Here is a 16898-nt window from a genome sequence, read left to right on the forward strand (position 1 = left end):
CTACTTTAACCCCGTCCTGTCTGGGAGGGGAACAGATGCCCTCAGGCGACCTACACGCAGAGGCGGGGCCAAGTACAAAGGTGAACCCCAGGAGCTGTGCGAACAAAGAAGAGAAAGGGAAATTTCTCCAGGCAGCCTCAGAAGCAGTGGATTAAATCTCCACAATCAACTTGATGTACCCTGCATCTGTGGAATAATTGACTAGACAACTAAATCTTCCCAAAATTGAGGCGGTGGACATTGGGAGTAACTATAGACTTGGGGTTTGCTTTCTGCATCTAATTTGTTTCTGGTTTTATCTTTACCTTAGTTTAGTATTTAGAGTTTATTATCATTGGTAGATTTGTTTATTGATTTGGTTGCTCTCTTCCTTTTTTTAAAATATATAGATATATATATTTTTTTCCTTTTTCTCTTTTTGTGAGTGTGTATGTGTATGGTTCTTTGTGTGATTTTATCTGTATAGCTTTGCTTTTACCCTTTGTCCCAGGGTTTTGTCTGGCTGGTTTTTTGGGGGTTATTTTGGTATAATTTTTAGCACTTGTTATCATTGGTAGATTTGTTTTTTGGTTTGGTTGCTCTCTTCTTTCTTTCTTTCTATCTTTTTTTTCTTTTTTTATTACTTTTTAATTTTTTTATTTTTAATAATTTTTTTATTTTTTATTTTAATAAATTTATTTTATTTCTTTCTTCCTTTCTTTCTTTCTTTTCTATCTTTTCTTCTGAGCCATGTGGCTGACAGGGTCTTGGTGCTCTGGCCGGGTATTAGGCCTGTGCCTCTGAGGTGGGACAGCTGAGTTGAGGACATTGGTCCAACAGAGACCTCCCAGATGCATGAAATATCAAACAGCGAAAGCTCTCCCAGAGATCTCCACTTCAACACTAAGACCCAGCTCCACTAAACGACCAGCAAGCTACAGTGCTGGACACCCTATGCCAAACAACTAGCAAGACAGTAACACAACCCTCTCCATTAGCAGAGAGGCTGCCTAAAATCATAATAAGTTCACAGACACCCCAAACACACAACCGGATGCGGTCCTGCCCACCAGAAAAACAAGATCCAGCCTCATCCACCAGAACACAGGCACCAGTCCCCTCCACCAGGAATCCTACACAACCCACTGAACCAACCTTAGCCATTGGGGGCAGACACCAAAAACAATGGGAACAACAAACCTGCAGCCTGCAAAAAGGAGACCCCAAACACAGTAAGTTAAGCAAAATGAGAAGACAGAGAAATACACAGCAGATGAAGGAGCAAGGTAAAAACCCACCAGACCAAACAAATGAAAAGGAAATAGGCAGCCTACCTGAAAAAGAATTCAGAGTAATGATAGTAAAGATGATCCAAAATCTTGGAAATAGAATGGAGAAAATACAAGAAACGTTTAACAAGGACCTAGAAGAACTAAAGAGCAAACAAACAATGATGAACAACACAAGAAATGAAATGAAAAATTCTCTAGAAGGAATCAATATCAGAATAACTGAAGCAGAAGAATGGATAAGTGACTTGGAAGATAAAATAGTGGAAATAACTACTGCAGAGCAGAATAAAGAAAAAAGAATGAAAATAATTGAGGACAGTCTCAGAGACCTCTGGGACAACATTAAATGGACCAACATTCTAATTAGAGGGATCCCAGAAGAAGAAGAGAAAAAGAAAGGGACTGAGAAAACATTTGAAGATACTATGGTTGAAAACTTCCCTAATATGGGAAAGGAAATAGTTAATCAAGTCCAGAAAGTGCAGAGAGTCCCATACAGGATGAATCCAAGGAGAAACACGCCAAGACACATATTAATCAAACTATCAAAAATTAAATACAAAGAAAAAATATTAAAAGCAGCAAGGGAAAAACAACAAATAACATACAAGAGAATCCCCGTAAGGTTAACAGCTGATCTTTCAGCAGAAACTCTGCAAGCCAGAAGGGAGTGGCACGACATATTTAAAGTGATGAAAGGGAAAAACCTACAACCAAGATTACTCTACCCAGCATGGATCTCATTCAGATTCAATGGAGAAATTAAAACCTTTACAGACAAGCAAAAGCTAAGAGAATTCAGCACCACCAAATCAGCTTTACAACAAGTGTTAAAGGAACTTCTCTAGGCAGAAAACACAAGAGAAGGAAAAGACCTACAATAACAAACCCAAAACAATTAAGAAAATGGTAATAGGAACATACATATCGATAACTACCTTAGATGTAAATGGATTAAATGCTCCCACCAAAAGACATACTGGCTGAATGGATACCAAAACAAGACCCATATATATGCTGTCTGCAAGAGACCCACTTCAGACCTAGGGACACATACAGACTGAAAGGGAGGGGATGGAAAAAAATATTCCATGCAAATGGAAATCAAAACAAAGCTGGAGTAGCAGTTCTCATATCAGACAAAATAGACTTTAAAATAAAGAATATTACAAGAGACAAAAAAGGACACTACATAATGATCAAGGGATCAATCCAAGAAGAAGATATAACAATTGTAAATATTTATGCACCCAACATAGGAGCACCTCAATACATAAGGCAAATGCTAACAGCCATAAAAGGGGAAATTGACAGTAACACAATAATAGTAAGGGACTTTAACACCCTAGTTTCACCAATGGACAGATCATCCAACATGAAAATAAATAAGGAAGCACAAGCTTTAAATGATAAATTAAACAAGATGGACTTAACTGATATTTATAGGACATTCCATCCAAAAACAACAGAATACACTTTCTTCTCAAGTGCTCATGGAACATTCTCCAGGATAGATCATATCTTGGGTCACAAATCAGGCCTTGGTAAATTTAAGAAAATTGAAATCGTATCAAGTATCTTTTCCGATGACAATGCTATGAGACTAGATATCAATTACAGGAAAAAAATCTGTAAAAATACAAACACATGGAGGGTAAACAATACACTACTAAATAACCAAGAGATCACTGAAGAAATCAAAGAAGATATCAAAAAATACTTAGAAACAAATGACAATGAAAACACGACAACTCAAAAGCTACGGGATGCAGCAAAAGCAGTTCTAAGAGGGAATTTTATAGCAATATAATCCTACCTCAAGAAACAAGAAGCATCTCAAATAAACAACCTAACCTTACACCTAAAGCAATCAGAGAAAGAGGAACAAAGAAACCCCAAAGTTAGCAGAAGGAAAGAAATCATAAAGATCAGAGCAGAAATAAATGAAAAAGAAATGAAGGAAACAATAGCAAAGATCAATAAAACTAAAAGCTGGTTCTTTGAGAAGATAAACAAAATTGATAAACCATTCGCCAGACGCATCAAGAAAAAAAGGGAGAAGACTCAAATCAATAGAATTAGAAATGAAAAAGGAGGAGTAACAACTGACCCTGCAGAAATAGAAAGGATCACAAGAGATTACTACAAGCAACAATATGCAAATTGTTAGAAAAGCACAACCTTCCGAGACTGAGCCAAGAAGAAAGAGAAAATATAAACAGAACAATCACAAGCACTTAAATTGAGAGTGTGATTAATAATCTTCCAACAAACAAAAGCCCAGGACCAGATGGCTTCACAGGCGAGTTCTATCAAACATTTAGAGAACAGCTAAAAACTATCCTTCTCAAACTCTTCCGAAATATAGCAGAGGGAGGAACATTCCCAAAATCATTCTACGAGGCCACCATCACCCTGATACCAAAAACAGACAAAGATGTCACAAAGAAAGAAAACTACAGGTCAATATCACTGATGAACAAAGATGCAAAAATCCTCAACAAAATACTAGCAAACAGAATCCAACAGCACGTTAAAAGGATCATACACCATGATCAAGTGGGGTTTATCCCAGGAATGCAAGGATTCTTCAATATACGCAAATCAATCAATGTGATACAGCATATTAACAAACTGAAGGAGAAAAACCATATGATCATCTCAATAGATGCAGAGAAAGCTTTCAACAAAGTTCAACACCCATTTATGATAAAAACCTGCCAGAAAGTAGGCACAGAGGGAACTTACCTCAACATAATAAAGGCCATATATGACAAACCCTCAGCCAACATCATTCTCAATGGTGAAAAACTGAAACCATTTCCTCTAAGATCAGGAAGAAGACAAAGTTGTACATTCTCACCACTATTATTCAACATAGCTTTGGAAGATTTAGCCACAGCAGAGAAGAAAAAGAAATAAAAGGAATCCAAATTGGAAAAGAAGAAGTAAAGCTGTCACTGTTTGCAGATGATATGATACTATACACAGAGAATCCTAAAGATGCTACCAGAAAACTACTAGAGGTAATCAATGAATGTGGTAAAGTAGAAGGATACAAAATTAATGCATAGAAATCGCTTGCATTCCTATACACTAATGACGACACAACTGAAAGAGAAATTGAGGAAACACTCCCATTTACCACTGCAACAAAAAGAATAAAATCCCTAGGAATAAACCTACCTAAGGAGACAAAAGACCTGTATGCAGAAAACTATAAGACACTGATGAAAGAAATTAAAGATGATACAAACAGATGGAGAGATATACCATGTTCTTGGATTGGAGGAGTCAACATTGTGAGAATGACTATACTACCCAAAGCAATCTACAGATTCAGTGCAATCCCTATCAAACTACCAACGGCATTTTTCATAGACCTAGAACAAAAAATTTCAAAATTTGTATAGAAACACAAAAGACCCCGAATAGCCAAAGCAATCCTGAGAAAGAAAAACGGAGCTGGAGTAATCAGGCTCCTGGACTTCAGACTATTCTACAAAGCTACAGTCATCAAGACAGTATGGTACTGGCACAAAAACAGAAATATGGATCAATGGAACAGGATAGAAAGCCCAGAGATAAACCCATGCACATATGGTCACCTTATTTTTGATAAAGGAGGCAAGAAAATACAATGGAGAAAAGACAGCCTCTTCAATAAATGGTGTTGGGAAAACTGGACAGCTACATGTAAAAGAATGAAATTAGAACACTCCCTAACACCATACACAAAAATAAACCCAAAATGGATTAAAGACCTAATTGTAAGGTCAGACACTATAAAACTGTTAGAGAAAAATAATAGAACACTCTATGACATAAATCACAGCAAGATCCTTTTGACCCACCTCCTAGAGAAATGGAAATAAAAACAGAAATAAACAAAGAGCAGAAAGAGAAAAACAAATATCGTATATTAATGTATATATGTGGAATCTAGAAAAATGGTACAGGTGAACCGGTTTGAAAGGCAGAAATAGAGACACAGATGTAGAGAACACACGTATGGACACCAAGGGGGGAAAGTGGGTGTGGAGGGGCGATGGTGGTGGGATGAATTGGGAGATTGGGATTGACATATATATACTAATATGTATAAAATAGATAACTAGTAAAAACCTGTTTTTAGTTTAGTTTTTTATAATTAGTATAAAAAATAAATAAAATTCAAAAAAAAATTAAAGGAAAACATAGCAAGGAAAAGAAAACATACACAAGATGAAAAGACAACCCTCAGAATGGGAGAAAATATTTGCAAATGAAGCAACTGAGAAAGGATTAATCTCCAAAATTTACAAACAGCTCATGCAGCTCAATATCAAAAAAACAAACAACCCAATCCAAAAATGGGCAGAAGACCAAAATAGACATTTCTCCAAAGAAGACATACAGATTGCCAACAAACACATGAAAGGATCCTCAACATCACTAATAATTAGAGAAATGCAGATCAAAACTACAATGAGGTATCACCTCACACCGGTCAGAATGGCCATCATCAAAAAATCTACAAACAATAAATGCTGAAGAGGGTATGGAGAAAAGGGAACACTCTTGCACTGTTGGTGGGAATGTAAATTGATACAGCCACTATGGAGAACAGTATGGAGGTTCCTTAAGAAACTAAAAATAGAACTACCATATTATCCAGCAATCCCACCACTGGGCATATACCCTGAGAAAACCATAATCCAAAAAGAGTCATGTACCACAATGTTCATTGCAGCTGTATTTACAATAGCCAGGACATGGAAGCAACCTGTGTCCATCATCGGATGAATGGATAAAGAAGATGTGGCCCATATATACAATGGAATATTACTCAGCCATAAAAGAAACGAAATTGAGTTATTTGTAGTGAGGTGGATGGACCTAGAGTCTGTCATACAGAGTGAAGTAAGTCAGAAAGAGAAAAACAAATACCATATGCTAACACATATATATGGAGTCTAAAAAAAAAAAATGGTTATGAAGAACCAAGGGGCAGGACAGGAATAAAGACGCAGATCTACATCTGAATCCTCAAGAATGGACTTTAGGACATGAGGAGGGGGAAGGGTAAGCTGGGATGAAGTGAGAGAGTGGCATGGACATATATACACTACCAAATGTAAAATAAACAGCTAGTGGAAAGCAGCCACATAGCACAGGGAGATCAGCTCGGTGGTTTGTGACCACCTAGAGGGGTGGGATAGGGAGGATGGGAGGCAGACGCAAGAGGGAGGAGATATGGGGATATATGTATACGTATAGCTGATTCACTTTGTTATAAAGCAGAAACTAACACACCATTGTAAAGCAATTATACTCCAATGAAGATGTTAAAAAAATAAATAAATAAAATTAATGTAAAAAAATCCTTAAAAGGAAAGACATAATATGTTACTTCTCTTTTATCCCATTTTGTATCACGCAAGATCAGTCCACGGTAGTGTGCAAGGGAAATAGTTATTTTTAAAGCAAAATATCATCTGTTTTGACACCTAATTATACAGACAGAAGAAGCTCAGATATTTCATTCGCTCCGCAGATTAAAGGGCAAAGACAGGGACCAATTTGGACCTTCAGACTCTAATAGTCCGTTTGATGTAATGGAATAAAATGCATAATGTGCATGTAGTAAAATAGAACACAGAGAACAAAAGGCACAGTTTAGACTGTGCTGAAGAATAATATTTTAAAATACCTATAATTATACCTGCATGACTCAAAATGAGAGTCACATTTTCAACAATGGAAAATCAACTTTGCTCTATATCCACTGGAGTTTCAGTAGTCCCAGAATTCTGAACTTCACACATGGCGCTGAATCTGAAATGGTACAAAGTGAGTGAGCACCGGCCACCTGCTGTGACCACGAATTTCCATTACTGCAGGTGGCTGGAGAGAAAGTAGTTCTAGAATCAATGAACAAAATAGGTGATAATTAATAGCAGGTAAGAAGCAGTTTCCTCACGGACTTTTCAGATTTCTGAGGTCACAGCTGCAAGGTTTAGAACATAACCCAGTCTGCCTTGAGACTATTTATATTTGAATATGTATATTTCAAGTCTAGACTTTGACCAAATGAAATTACCCACATGCCTGACTCTCCCACAGGAAACAATATACTAATTCACTCCTGAGTGACTCTCCCAGCTCATGTTCATGGTGCCAGGAAATGCTAAATTCTCCTAAAATCACTTAATTCCTACAACGATCCTGTAGTGCAAGAATTGGCACTATTTTATACAGATGAGGAAACTGAGGTTCACAGATGCTAAATAAATCACTTAAGATCTCACAGAAAACAGATGCTGAATCTAAGACAAAAATCCAGAGCTAACTATAAAGCATGTAGAAACTCTTTTAACTCACTTTGCTATAACTTAGTGGTTCCCAAACTTTGCTGCATATCAGAATCACCTTGGAATCTTTAGAAAATACGGATGCCTGACTCCCACTCCCAGGCTTTCTAATGTAATTGGTTTGGAGTACGACACAGGCACTGGGATTAGCTGAAAATCTCCCCAGGTGATTCTCTTGTGCAGCAAAGTTTGGGAACCATGGTCCTGCCACTTGGCCAGGTTAACCAAGGTCCTCCATCAGCTGTGTCAGGCACGCTGCCTGATGCCCACAGCACGTTGTACGCTTGTGAGGTGTGCTGGCTGTTCCCAGTTTGTCTATGCACTTTTGCTCCAAAAACATGAGCTGTACACTTATCGACAAGTCAGCTGGGTTTCCTCCTAAACCTAATTATGCCACTTGTACTTGATATTATAAATAAAAATATAATCAAATATTATGTAAACCAATAAAATATGATTATCTAAAGAGAGCTAATATTTCTAAAAAAAAAACTGAAATCAACGCTTTGGAAAGATGTGATTAAAATGAGTTAATTTTTGAAAAAAGATGCTGAATCAGGTGTGAATGAGAAATTACAGAGTAGAAAAAGTTTTAAGAATCTAGGGAACGTCTATACCCAGTTAGCTGCACAAGTGTCTCTTAAGTTCTTCAATCGCTCAGAAGAAATTGAAAGCAAAAACCAGACTATTAATAATATGATTGTGGTTTATAAAAGTCAGAATCTAAAGTTGAAAACTCATCTCAAAGAGGAAGCCATAGCCCTGTATCAGAAGACCAATGAATAAACACACAATTGTATGTTTTAAGCTGAAAATGTTTTATGACATGAATGTATCCTTTTATATGATTTCCCTTTTTAACTTAACTTTCTCGTTAACTGATCAACTCCTTCTGACCGTGTTGTATAACAGGGCTTCTCTGAACTCACACCACCTGCTTACCCAAAAAGTAATTGAATGGTCTCTCTCTTTCTGAAACAGCTGCAACTATGTAATCGAGAAATTCACTCACTGTTTAACATACAGCACACATTTCATGTGGTGTGACATGTAAGGTCTGATGTGCAGGCACACCTCTAGGCTGTGGAGGACAGGGGGCCAGATGACAGGGGACTCTGTCCTCAGGGAGCCTGTAGTCTGATGGGGCTTAGAAAGCCCAGAATGACTGAGATATAGGGTGAGTAAGGCAGTGGCTTAACATCCCCCAAACTGCTATGGGACTTAAAGGAGAAAGATATTCCACAGAGGGGAGAATCTGAAAGACTTATGGGGAGGCAGCTCAAGGGGGAAGTGGGGTACAGACAAGGTTTTTTATTGTTGACATTATTGTTCCTTCCTTCCAAGATGAGACAGCCCTGACTTCAGTGGTAGGAGAGACTGAAAATAAAAGCACAAAAAGACAATTGATGGGGTCCCAATTGGTGGGGTCCCAGAAAAGGCAGAAGGGGACAGGATAAAGAAGGCAAGGAGATGGGAGGAAGCAGACCTATGGGAAAGGAGTGAGGGAAAGAGAGGTACAGGTACAAGGAGGTTTGGATGCTAAGAGGACAGAAGCTGAGGTCATAGCCGGACTGACTTTCTTCTCCTTAAACAGGAACCTGGTTATCTGCTGAAAGAGGTAGAGCAGGGGCTTCAGGCTTCCAGAGGAGGTTGGGAACTGCTGCTCCGATGCAGGTGGTAGGAAGGCCGTGAGAGACCACTGTGGGAGTTCCACACTGCACGGTTTGGAAAATCGCCTCCTGGCCAAATATTTTCAAAACTGTATTACAGAAATCTAAAACCATCAAACTGTCATTTCCCTGTTGACCAAGGGGAACATGAGAGCCCTAAAGTAGCCCCACCATGTGTGGCCATCCTCACTGCACAGGGCTTTGCAATGAGGCACAGCGGAGGCCCAGTTCTGCATCGTTTAGAAGCAGTGCTCCTTCCTAGATCCCTTTTCCTACATCTACCACCCAAATAATGGATCTCTAGGGTCCTATGGACAGCACAGCCCTGGATAGGGCATCAGCTGATTCAAGCCATTCCAAGATATAGGAAAGAGGGGTTGGTGGTCAAAAGAAAACCAAGATTAAGACTTGTAAACGGATGAGTGCAGGCAGAGATTACCGTCCACATCCTCATACGGTGGTTCATGTGCACACACACAGATGGAAGCCCGGGTGCTGGTACACAGGTGCACACACAGCCAGCCCAGTCCCCACTTGGCCTCTACACTTCCCCTGGAGGCAGTAAAGTGAATGAACAAATCAGAGACCTAGTGTCATTCTTAACCCTGGGCAATAGTTGCTTGCAAGCTTAGATTACTCACCAAAGTGAGGCTTTTAAAAACCATCTTAATCAATAGGACTTGGAAAATTCTGTACTGTGAACTTCTGTATTGTGTATTCCACTGAAGTATCACTCGTAGCATCTGGCTTTGGACTCCTAATTCACTCATCTTTATGAGGAGCAACTCCTGATTGTCATGGTTTTAGGGTCCCCTTCCCCATTGCTGCAATTCCCAAGGGGAATCTCAAGCCTTTACAGATACAGCTTTGCAAAGCAGGGGAACGCTCCATGACAGGTGAAGAACCAGCCCCACGAATGCTCCAAAAATGTTTAAAGCAGGAAATATTTTAAGCTTAACCTAGTGCTATCTGCAAAGCAGTGAAACACCCACACAGAATTTTCTTTTCTACCTTTCCTGGACATGTTGTAAACATTTTTGTCTGTCCACTTATATGTGCATATGTGTATGTACGTGTGTGTTTATAAAATGCATATATGTGTATAAGCTCCAGGTGCCCATATACACATGGTGTTTAGTTCTTGCAGCAGAGACCTCTTTGAATCCAGCATCTTCACTGGCCTCTAATGGGCAGTTACCAGCAGCTCGCTCTGCTCTGTTTCCCTGCAGGGTGACTAATTAATAAACTTTTCCTTAATTGAGTTCTGGCTGCCAGGTCCACAGGGATTATTGCTTATATATAAGTAAACAAAATTTCCGCTTTAAACAACACTCCAAATCTCCTCATTATATTTTAAACAGATATAAATACACTGAAGTCAAGCAAGCCGTGGGCTAGGAGGCTGTGTGCATTCTGGCGTGGATTCCCTTCCTCACCGGAAGCCAGGTACTGTAGCAGGCAGGTGATGCCCCCAGGTCCTTCGGGGCTAACACCCACCTCAGCCTGGATGCCTGCCTTTTCTTTGTTCTCATCTACAGATACGTTAGAAAGTACCTCATTAGGTTTTGGAAGCCATTAATAGTATCTGCCTTGTCTTTTAACCTGAATTTATTATTTAAAAGCAATTCACTTTCACAATTTATAAATAGGAAGAAAATGAATTTGATGTTAAATATTTAATAAGTGCCCAGGATTTGTTAGGTGAGGACTTGGGTGGATTGTTGGGTTTAGGGAATGTCCTAACCTACACTTTTGTGGAAGCTATACGTTAAGTTCTTAAAGTTGAAATAATTCAATTGTTTCTTTGTTTTCAAGATTCCTCCCTACTTTCAGATTTCAAATTGAGAGCAGAACCATGAAAGAAAGTGAAAAACTGAAAGCAAGTTGTTTTAACTTGGCTAGAAACCTAGAAGGAGGGATTATCCTTCCCTCCTGAGCTTTTCTGCTCAGAGCCATTTGGAAGCCATTTGGCTCCAGAGTCAGATCTTTTAAAAGCCACCCTTTGCTGCGAGTACAAGAATCCACTGCAGGCTTTGATTATGATTATTATTGGTAGCTTAAAAGAATAAAATAAACATTTTTCAGATTCCCACATTCATGCTGCTAAGACATAACTCAGAAAAATCAGTGAGGGCAGGATTTAGAGCCAGCTCCCAGATTGTTAGGAGAACTGTGGATCAAATTTTGTTACAGATTTTAAAGCTCTGGATCATTTCATCCCTATCCTAATCCCTTGCTTCCTTCTATAAGCAAGTTATTCTAAACAGGAGTGCTGTACATGACGCGAGCCCTTCATTGAGAATCAATCTCCCCTGAGAGACTCGCATTCAAAATATTTTGCTCATCCCCAGTCAGACCTTTATCACCATCACTGGTTGTCAAGAGCGATCTGATCTGCGGATGGTACGTGTCCCTGGGTGCAAGTGAGGGCCAGTACCTCTTGATTCCTGGGCAGCAGTCAGTGCAGGTAGCCAAGGCGGTGGGTCTGAGATTGCATTAGTGGAACTCTGGCCCCAGCGAGGATATCTGGTGAGATTTTAGGCCTGGGGGTGGGGGTAGGGGTGCATCTCTGGGCCCAGTCAAAATTAAGGAGCAGGAGGCAAGCAATGTAAGTGAATGACTGATCCATGCAGCAATTTGGATGCATCTCAAATGCGTTATATTCAATGAAAGAAGCCAGACACTAAAGGGCCACATATAGACCACATGATTCCATTTACATGTTGTTCTGGACGAAGGCAAGGCTATATAAGGACAAAAATCTGATCAGTGTTTGCCAGGGGCTGGGGAGGGGACTGAATAGTAGGGCAAGACGGACTTTTCTGTAGCCATGACTTTGTTCTATATCTTGATAGTGGTGCTGGGTACACGACTGAATAGATTTGCCAAAATTCATTTAACAACACATAAAAAGGGTAAGTTTTACTGAATTTAAATTATACCTCATAAACCTGAACTAAATAACAACAATTAAGGAGTAGGAACAATAACAGAAGACTGGGCCAACAAAGGCATTGAGATGGGGGGAGGAGGGAGCTTCCACTTCCCCCATGTGGAAAGGGGGAACAGAAGCCCCCAAGAGCTATCTCCAGGAAAACCGGTTTCCAAGTCTTTGGGCAACAAGGAGCCCAAATTGGGGAGCCCATCCACAGGTCCCGGTCGCACGTCTGGAATTAGGTTAGTTGATTGCCTCCCATTAGTCAATTAGCTGCACAACTTCTAGGCACCAGGCTTAGTCTCCTAACTCAGGGTTTTTGTTTGTTTTACTGGCATCCAGTGTCCTTGAGGCAATCATTTGGAGAGCACTGGGGGTCAGTTGCCTACGTTTTGAAAGCCCTGTAGAAGTGGACAGAGAGAGACTCTGGAAGCTGCTGCCCAGCCAGCCCAGCCCTGTGGCCCACACTTGCCTTAGAAAAGCCCAGTGAGGTCCACCGACTACTTTGCCCACTGCCCAGGATCCCACCGGAGACACTCAGCTGAGTGCTGGTACTCAGCTCCTGAGCATAGAGTATATAGTACTTGGCAGACAAAGGATGGAGCGCTGCACCGAGGTCGGTGCCAGCTTTGAAAACAGCCAAGAGCGGACGGTATAAGCATTGATTAGGGTTCCCGGCAGTGCAGTTTGCTCACAGAGCATGCCCTGGGCATAGGTTTTTACAGAGAAATGTCACAGTTGGGCATTACCTGAGGCAGGGAGGCAACCAGAATCTGGTTCGTTATTCAGAAGTCTGATTTATAGACTATTTAAAAGACATGGTTTTGTTTCTTTCCGGTCCATATAGTGGCTTCAAGCTACTGATTAGTAACGTTGCCAGGGTGCTTTGGTAGATACATGTTGGTCTTTCGTGATAAGCACCTTTAAGGTTTTTGAACAAAAAGATACTATGAAGCAGCTGTTTTTCTTTTTAAAATTTGTTCTCTCACGTTCCCATGGCAATTACATCTGTAAATCACCTTTACCAAGTGAGCCCTTTCCCCTGGGTTGTTCGAAAGCAAACGTCAGCCCAGACTACACAACGGTCTTGAATGACACATCGGCACACTCCACACTGGTCAGATCGTACTACATTTTAAAAGGTCACAGCTGCCCTTGAGGAGAGGCTTCTCTCCAGGGAGGGCAGAGGCAGACTTACTTCCCCCCTTGCCGCTCTTCTCCATGCGGTACTGGTAGATGTGCAGCGTGAAGAGCATGTGGGAGTTGCGGAGGTCGTCCTCATTGCAGTCCTGCTGGCTGCCCCGCCGGGAGGTTATGGCAGCATCCAGGAAGAAGGCGGCCTTCTCCGCGGTGGGCGCCCGCAGCTCACTCTGGTTCTGAAGCTGGAAGACACAAGGGAAGGACTGAAGCTGCAGGCGGGCGGTGTGCCTGCCACTCGGGCCTGGCTGTCCGTTCCGCATTCTTGAAGGCTGGACGTCCTTCTGGAACCAGGGCCTCTACCCACGTGCAATTCTCAGCTTAATTTATTCATATCTGAAATTAACACTGAGCACGCTTATTGGATGAAACATATTTTCACCCATTTTACAACTGAAGTAGAATCTGTATCAGGTGTGAAAAGCAAATGGTTGTATCTGGGTGATCCACGGGGGCAGGTGTCCCACCCTGACCTCCGCAGAGGCCAGCAAACCAACATCCTGGGCAATCCAGGTACCTAAGAAAACATGAGGGATGTGACCGCATCTTGATTTCAAAGATTAGAGTGTTTAGAAGCAGGTGGGTTGCAAAGTGTGATTTCAGTCCAGATAGTACTGGTATCACAAAGAAGTGAAAAAACTTAGTTAGCTTTAACTCAATTCTCAATTTTCCCAGCTATCTAATTAGAGCCAATTTTAGGCCACATTTACTAGCATAGTTATAAATAAGGAGTAAGTGTAAAAGACATATGAAAACACCCAAGATACTTGAATGTCTCATCTATATCATTTAAGGGCTATTTTATCTTTAGTTGCTAAATTCATGTTCATGGCATACTCATTAACTGATTAAAGAAGGACTGTGGGCCACGTGTCCAAATCCTATGAGATGCCTTGGCAGTTATAGTAAACCTTACTCAGAGCAATATTATCAGCATTTGACCAGCACTCCTTTATTAGGGGTGGGAGGGAAGAAAAGTAAACTAATATTTCTGATTTATTCAAAGAAATGATTTGGAGTATGTGCCTTAGGGTCAAATTTTGACAGTCCTCTATTCTGACTCTAACTGCACCTGTAATTCTGAACCATGAGAGTCGATATTTGGAACCTGAGACCATCGAAATCCTCAAACTTCAAAGAGAGGTTCTGTGGTGCTCGTTGTTTTATACATACTATCGCAGAAAAGATAACCCAAAGAATGTTTAAGATTCTTCAACAAGAAGGTAAAGAGGATGTTGGTCTCTTCCTCTTTTTCTTAGTCTTCAGTTAACCAGAGCTTTCACCTCTGTGGAACTTCATTAAAGGAGTTATAAAAGTGAATGGAGGTTATAGCATACTTGAATGTCTAAGTAATGCTTGGAGTGGGAGCAGTGGGTAGGGTGACACTGATTCCATCACAGGTGCTGTGTAGATATGGTCTGAGCATATCTTATGCTTCCAAACTGGTGGTTCTCAAAGTGTGGTCCCTGGGCCAGCAGTGTCAGCGTAACATAGGAACTTGTTAGAAATGCGCGTTTGAGGGCTCTATCCCAGGCCTATTGAATCAGAAATTCTAGAGGTGGAGCCCAGCAGTCTGTGTTTTAACAGGTCTTCCAGGTGACTCTGATGAAGACTGAAGTTTGAGAGCCCCTGGATTAATGTTTGTATGACCACTTAGTTTGCATTCTAATTAGGTTTCATAGCCAAATGGTACCTGATGCATCTGTTAAAACTATGAAGAGCCAATTTTAGTCAGACATGGTATGGACCTTTGGGAGTGGCTGATAACTAACCAGGCAATCACAATCGACAGTCAGGAGAAACATCTAAGAGGGCTTCCTGGAAGAAGTGCCAACTAGCTGATAGCCAACAAATAAGGAGTTAGCCAGATGAAGAGCCAGAGGAGAGGAGTCAGCAGCGTTTTGTGCACAGGGAACAGGATGTTCAAAGGCCCAGAGTAAAAAGAGGGAGGATGGTTGGTACCTTAGAGCCTTGCTACTGAAAGTGTGGTCCGCCATTGGGAAGCTCGTTAGAAATGCGTCATCAGAGGCCCAATCCCAGACCTACGGGACCAGAACCTGCATTTTAACAAGATCTCCAGTGCTTCTTATGCACATTGAAGTTTGAGGGGCACTGCTTTCTTAGGGGACCTAAATGTAATTTAAGAGGAGTGGCAGGAGGGGAGTGGTGGCAGGTGATGCTGGAAGGTTGTGTAGGGCCCCTTGCGAATCACAAGGATTCCTAATGGAAGTGGAAGGACCTGAGGTGCTCTAAGCAGGGGAAGAACATGGCCAGGTGTGAGTAGATGGGGGTAAGAGAGTGGGTATCCTCACCCGAGAAAACAGTCCCACCTGGGGTGAGGCAGGTGCTTACCAAAATGAACACCTACCTAAAAAGGAGGCATCTGATAAAACTAGAAAATAAATAGAGCCTATAGCTAAAGACTGGGAAAAACTGATTATTCTGGATATGAACCAGGGTCCTCCCAGGTCATTCCCACCTCTGCTGTCAAACAGCGAGGGAGAAACACTCACAACAGGCATGACATCCTGAAAAGGCGAACTGGAGCTTCTCTTGGCTTCCATGGTTCCAGCAATTATATCATGGTTCCAATTAGAAAGTGGTTATTACTTTTTCCTACAGCATTACTAGTCCGGCTGTAAACCAGTGCCAGAAACACAGTTTATAGAGCCATAAACAACCCCAGTAATGGCTGGAGCTATTTGTGCAAAGCAGTAAACATTTCCGCTTGTTGCTAAACAAAAGGAAGATTGTATTTTCTTTTTTTTTTTTTTTGAAAGGGGCGTAAAGAAAGTGAATTCAATTTCCCCCCAATGCTACAACAATTGCGGTTCCTGCTCATTGTCAATTAGATTCAAGGTACAAATATTTAGGTTGGGCGAGCAGCTGGCCCTGCAGCTGCAGGCCGTAAAGTTTCAGTTCACTTTAAAGTAAACACTTGCAAGCCTCCCCCGTTTACATGTTGAGTGAGTCACGAGGTGAACTACCCCAGCCACCGAGGTAGGGATGAGCCACCTCGGAGCTGGCCGAGCCCCAGAAGCAATCACCTGCGTGCCACAGATGGGGTCCTCGCACAGGTACACGCCCGGAGACTGGCCGTCCTGCAGGCTGCCCGTGGCCACCTCCGACAGCAGGTCCCGAAGGTTCTCTTCTTTGCCCCACACCTCCACGGCTGAGATCCGCACCGAGAAACGGGCTCCAGTCTTTTCTTTCCGTTCATTTATCAGCTTGAAGAGCCAAGAGATGGCACAGGGGATGATGCCAAGGTTCTGCATGGAATCGTCTTTTCCGATCATGGTGTAGGATTTTCCTGGGAGAGCGAGGAAAGAAGCAAAAGCAGCTTGAGTGTCCAGGCCTCATTCTATAGTCTCAAGAATAGATGCCAAGGATGCAGGAGAAAGGCATGGGGAGTGGGGAATGGGAAGAAAGGAAATGAAAAGGTGAGAGAAATATTAAACATTTGACATTTCCA

At 41.3% G+C, this 16898-nt stretch overlaps 1 protein-coding gene across 3 annotated transcripts in view; it reads right to left on the reverse strand.

The window, feature by feature from the left end:
- KIF26B (kinesin family member 26B) overlaps window positions 1-16898 on the reverse strand; it is a 500555-nt gene that overhangs the window by 75072 nt on the left and 408585 nt on the right. For all 3 annotated transcript variants that reach the window (XM_082469760.1, XM_082469761.1, XM_082469762.1), the window contains 2 exons: window positions 16474-16736; window positions 13428-13611 (listed from right to left, as the gene is read on the reverse strand). In XM_082469760.1, the coding sequence (XP_082325886.1) occupies window positions 13428-13611; window positions 16474-16736 (447 nt within the window). The remainder of the gene's footprint in view (window positions 1-13427; window positions 13612-16473; window positions 16737-16898) is intronic.

This window comes from Balaenoptera physalus (assembly GCF_965194825.1).
Source record: "Balaenoptera physalus genome assembly, chromosome: 1".
NCBI lineage: Eukaryota > Metazoa > Chordata > Mammalia > Artiodactyla > Balaenopteridae > Balaenoptera > Balaenoptera physalus.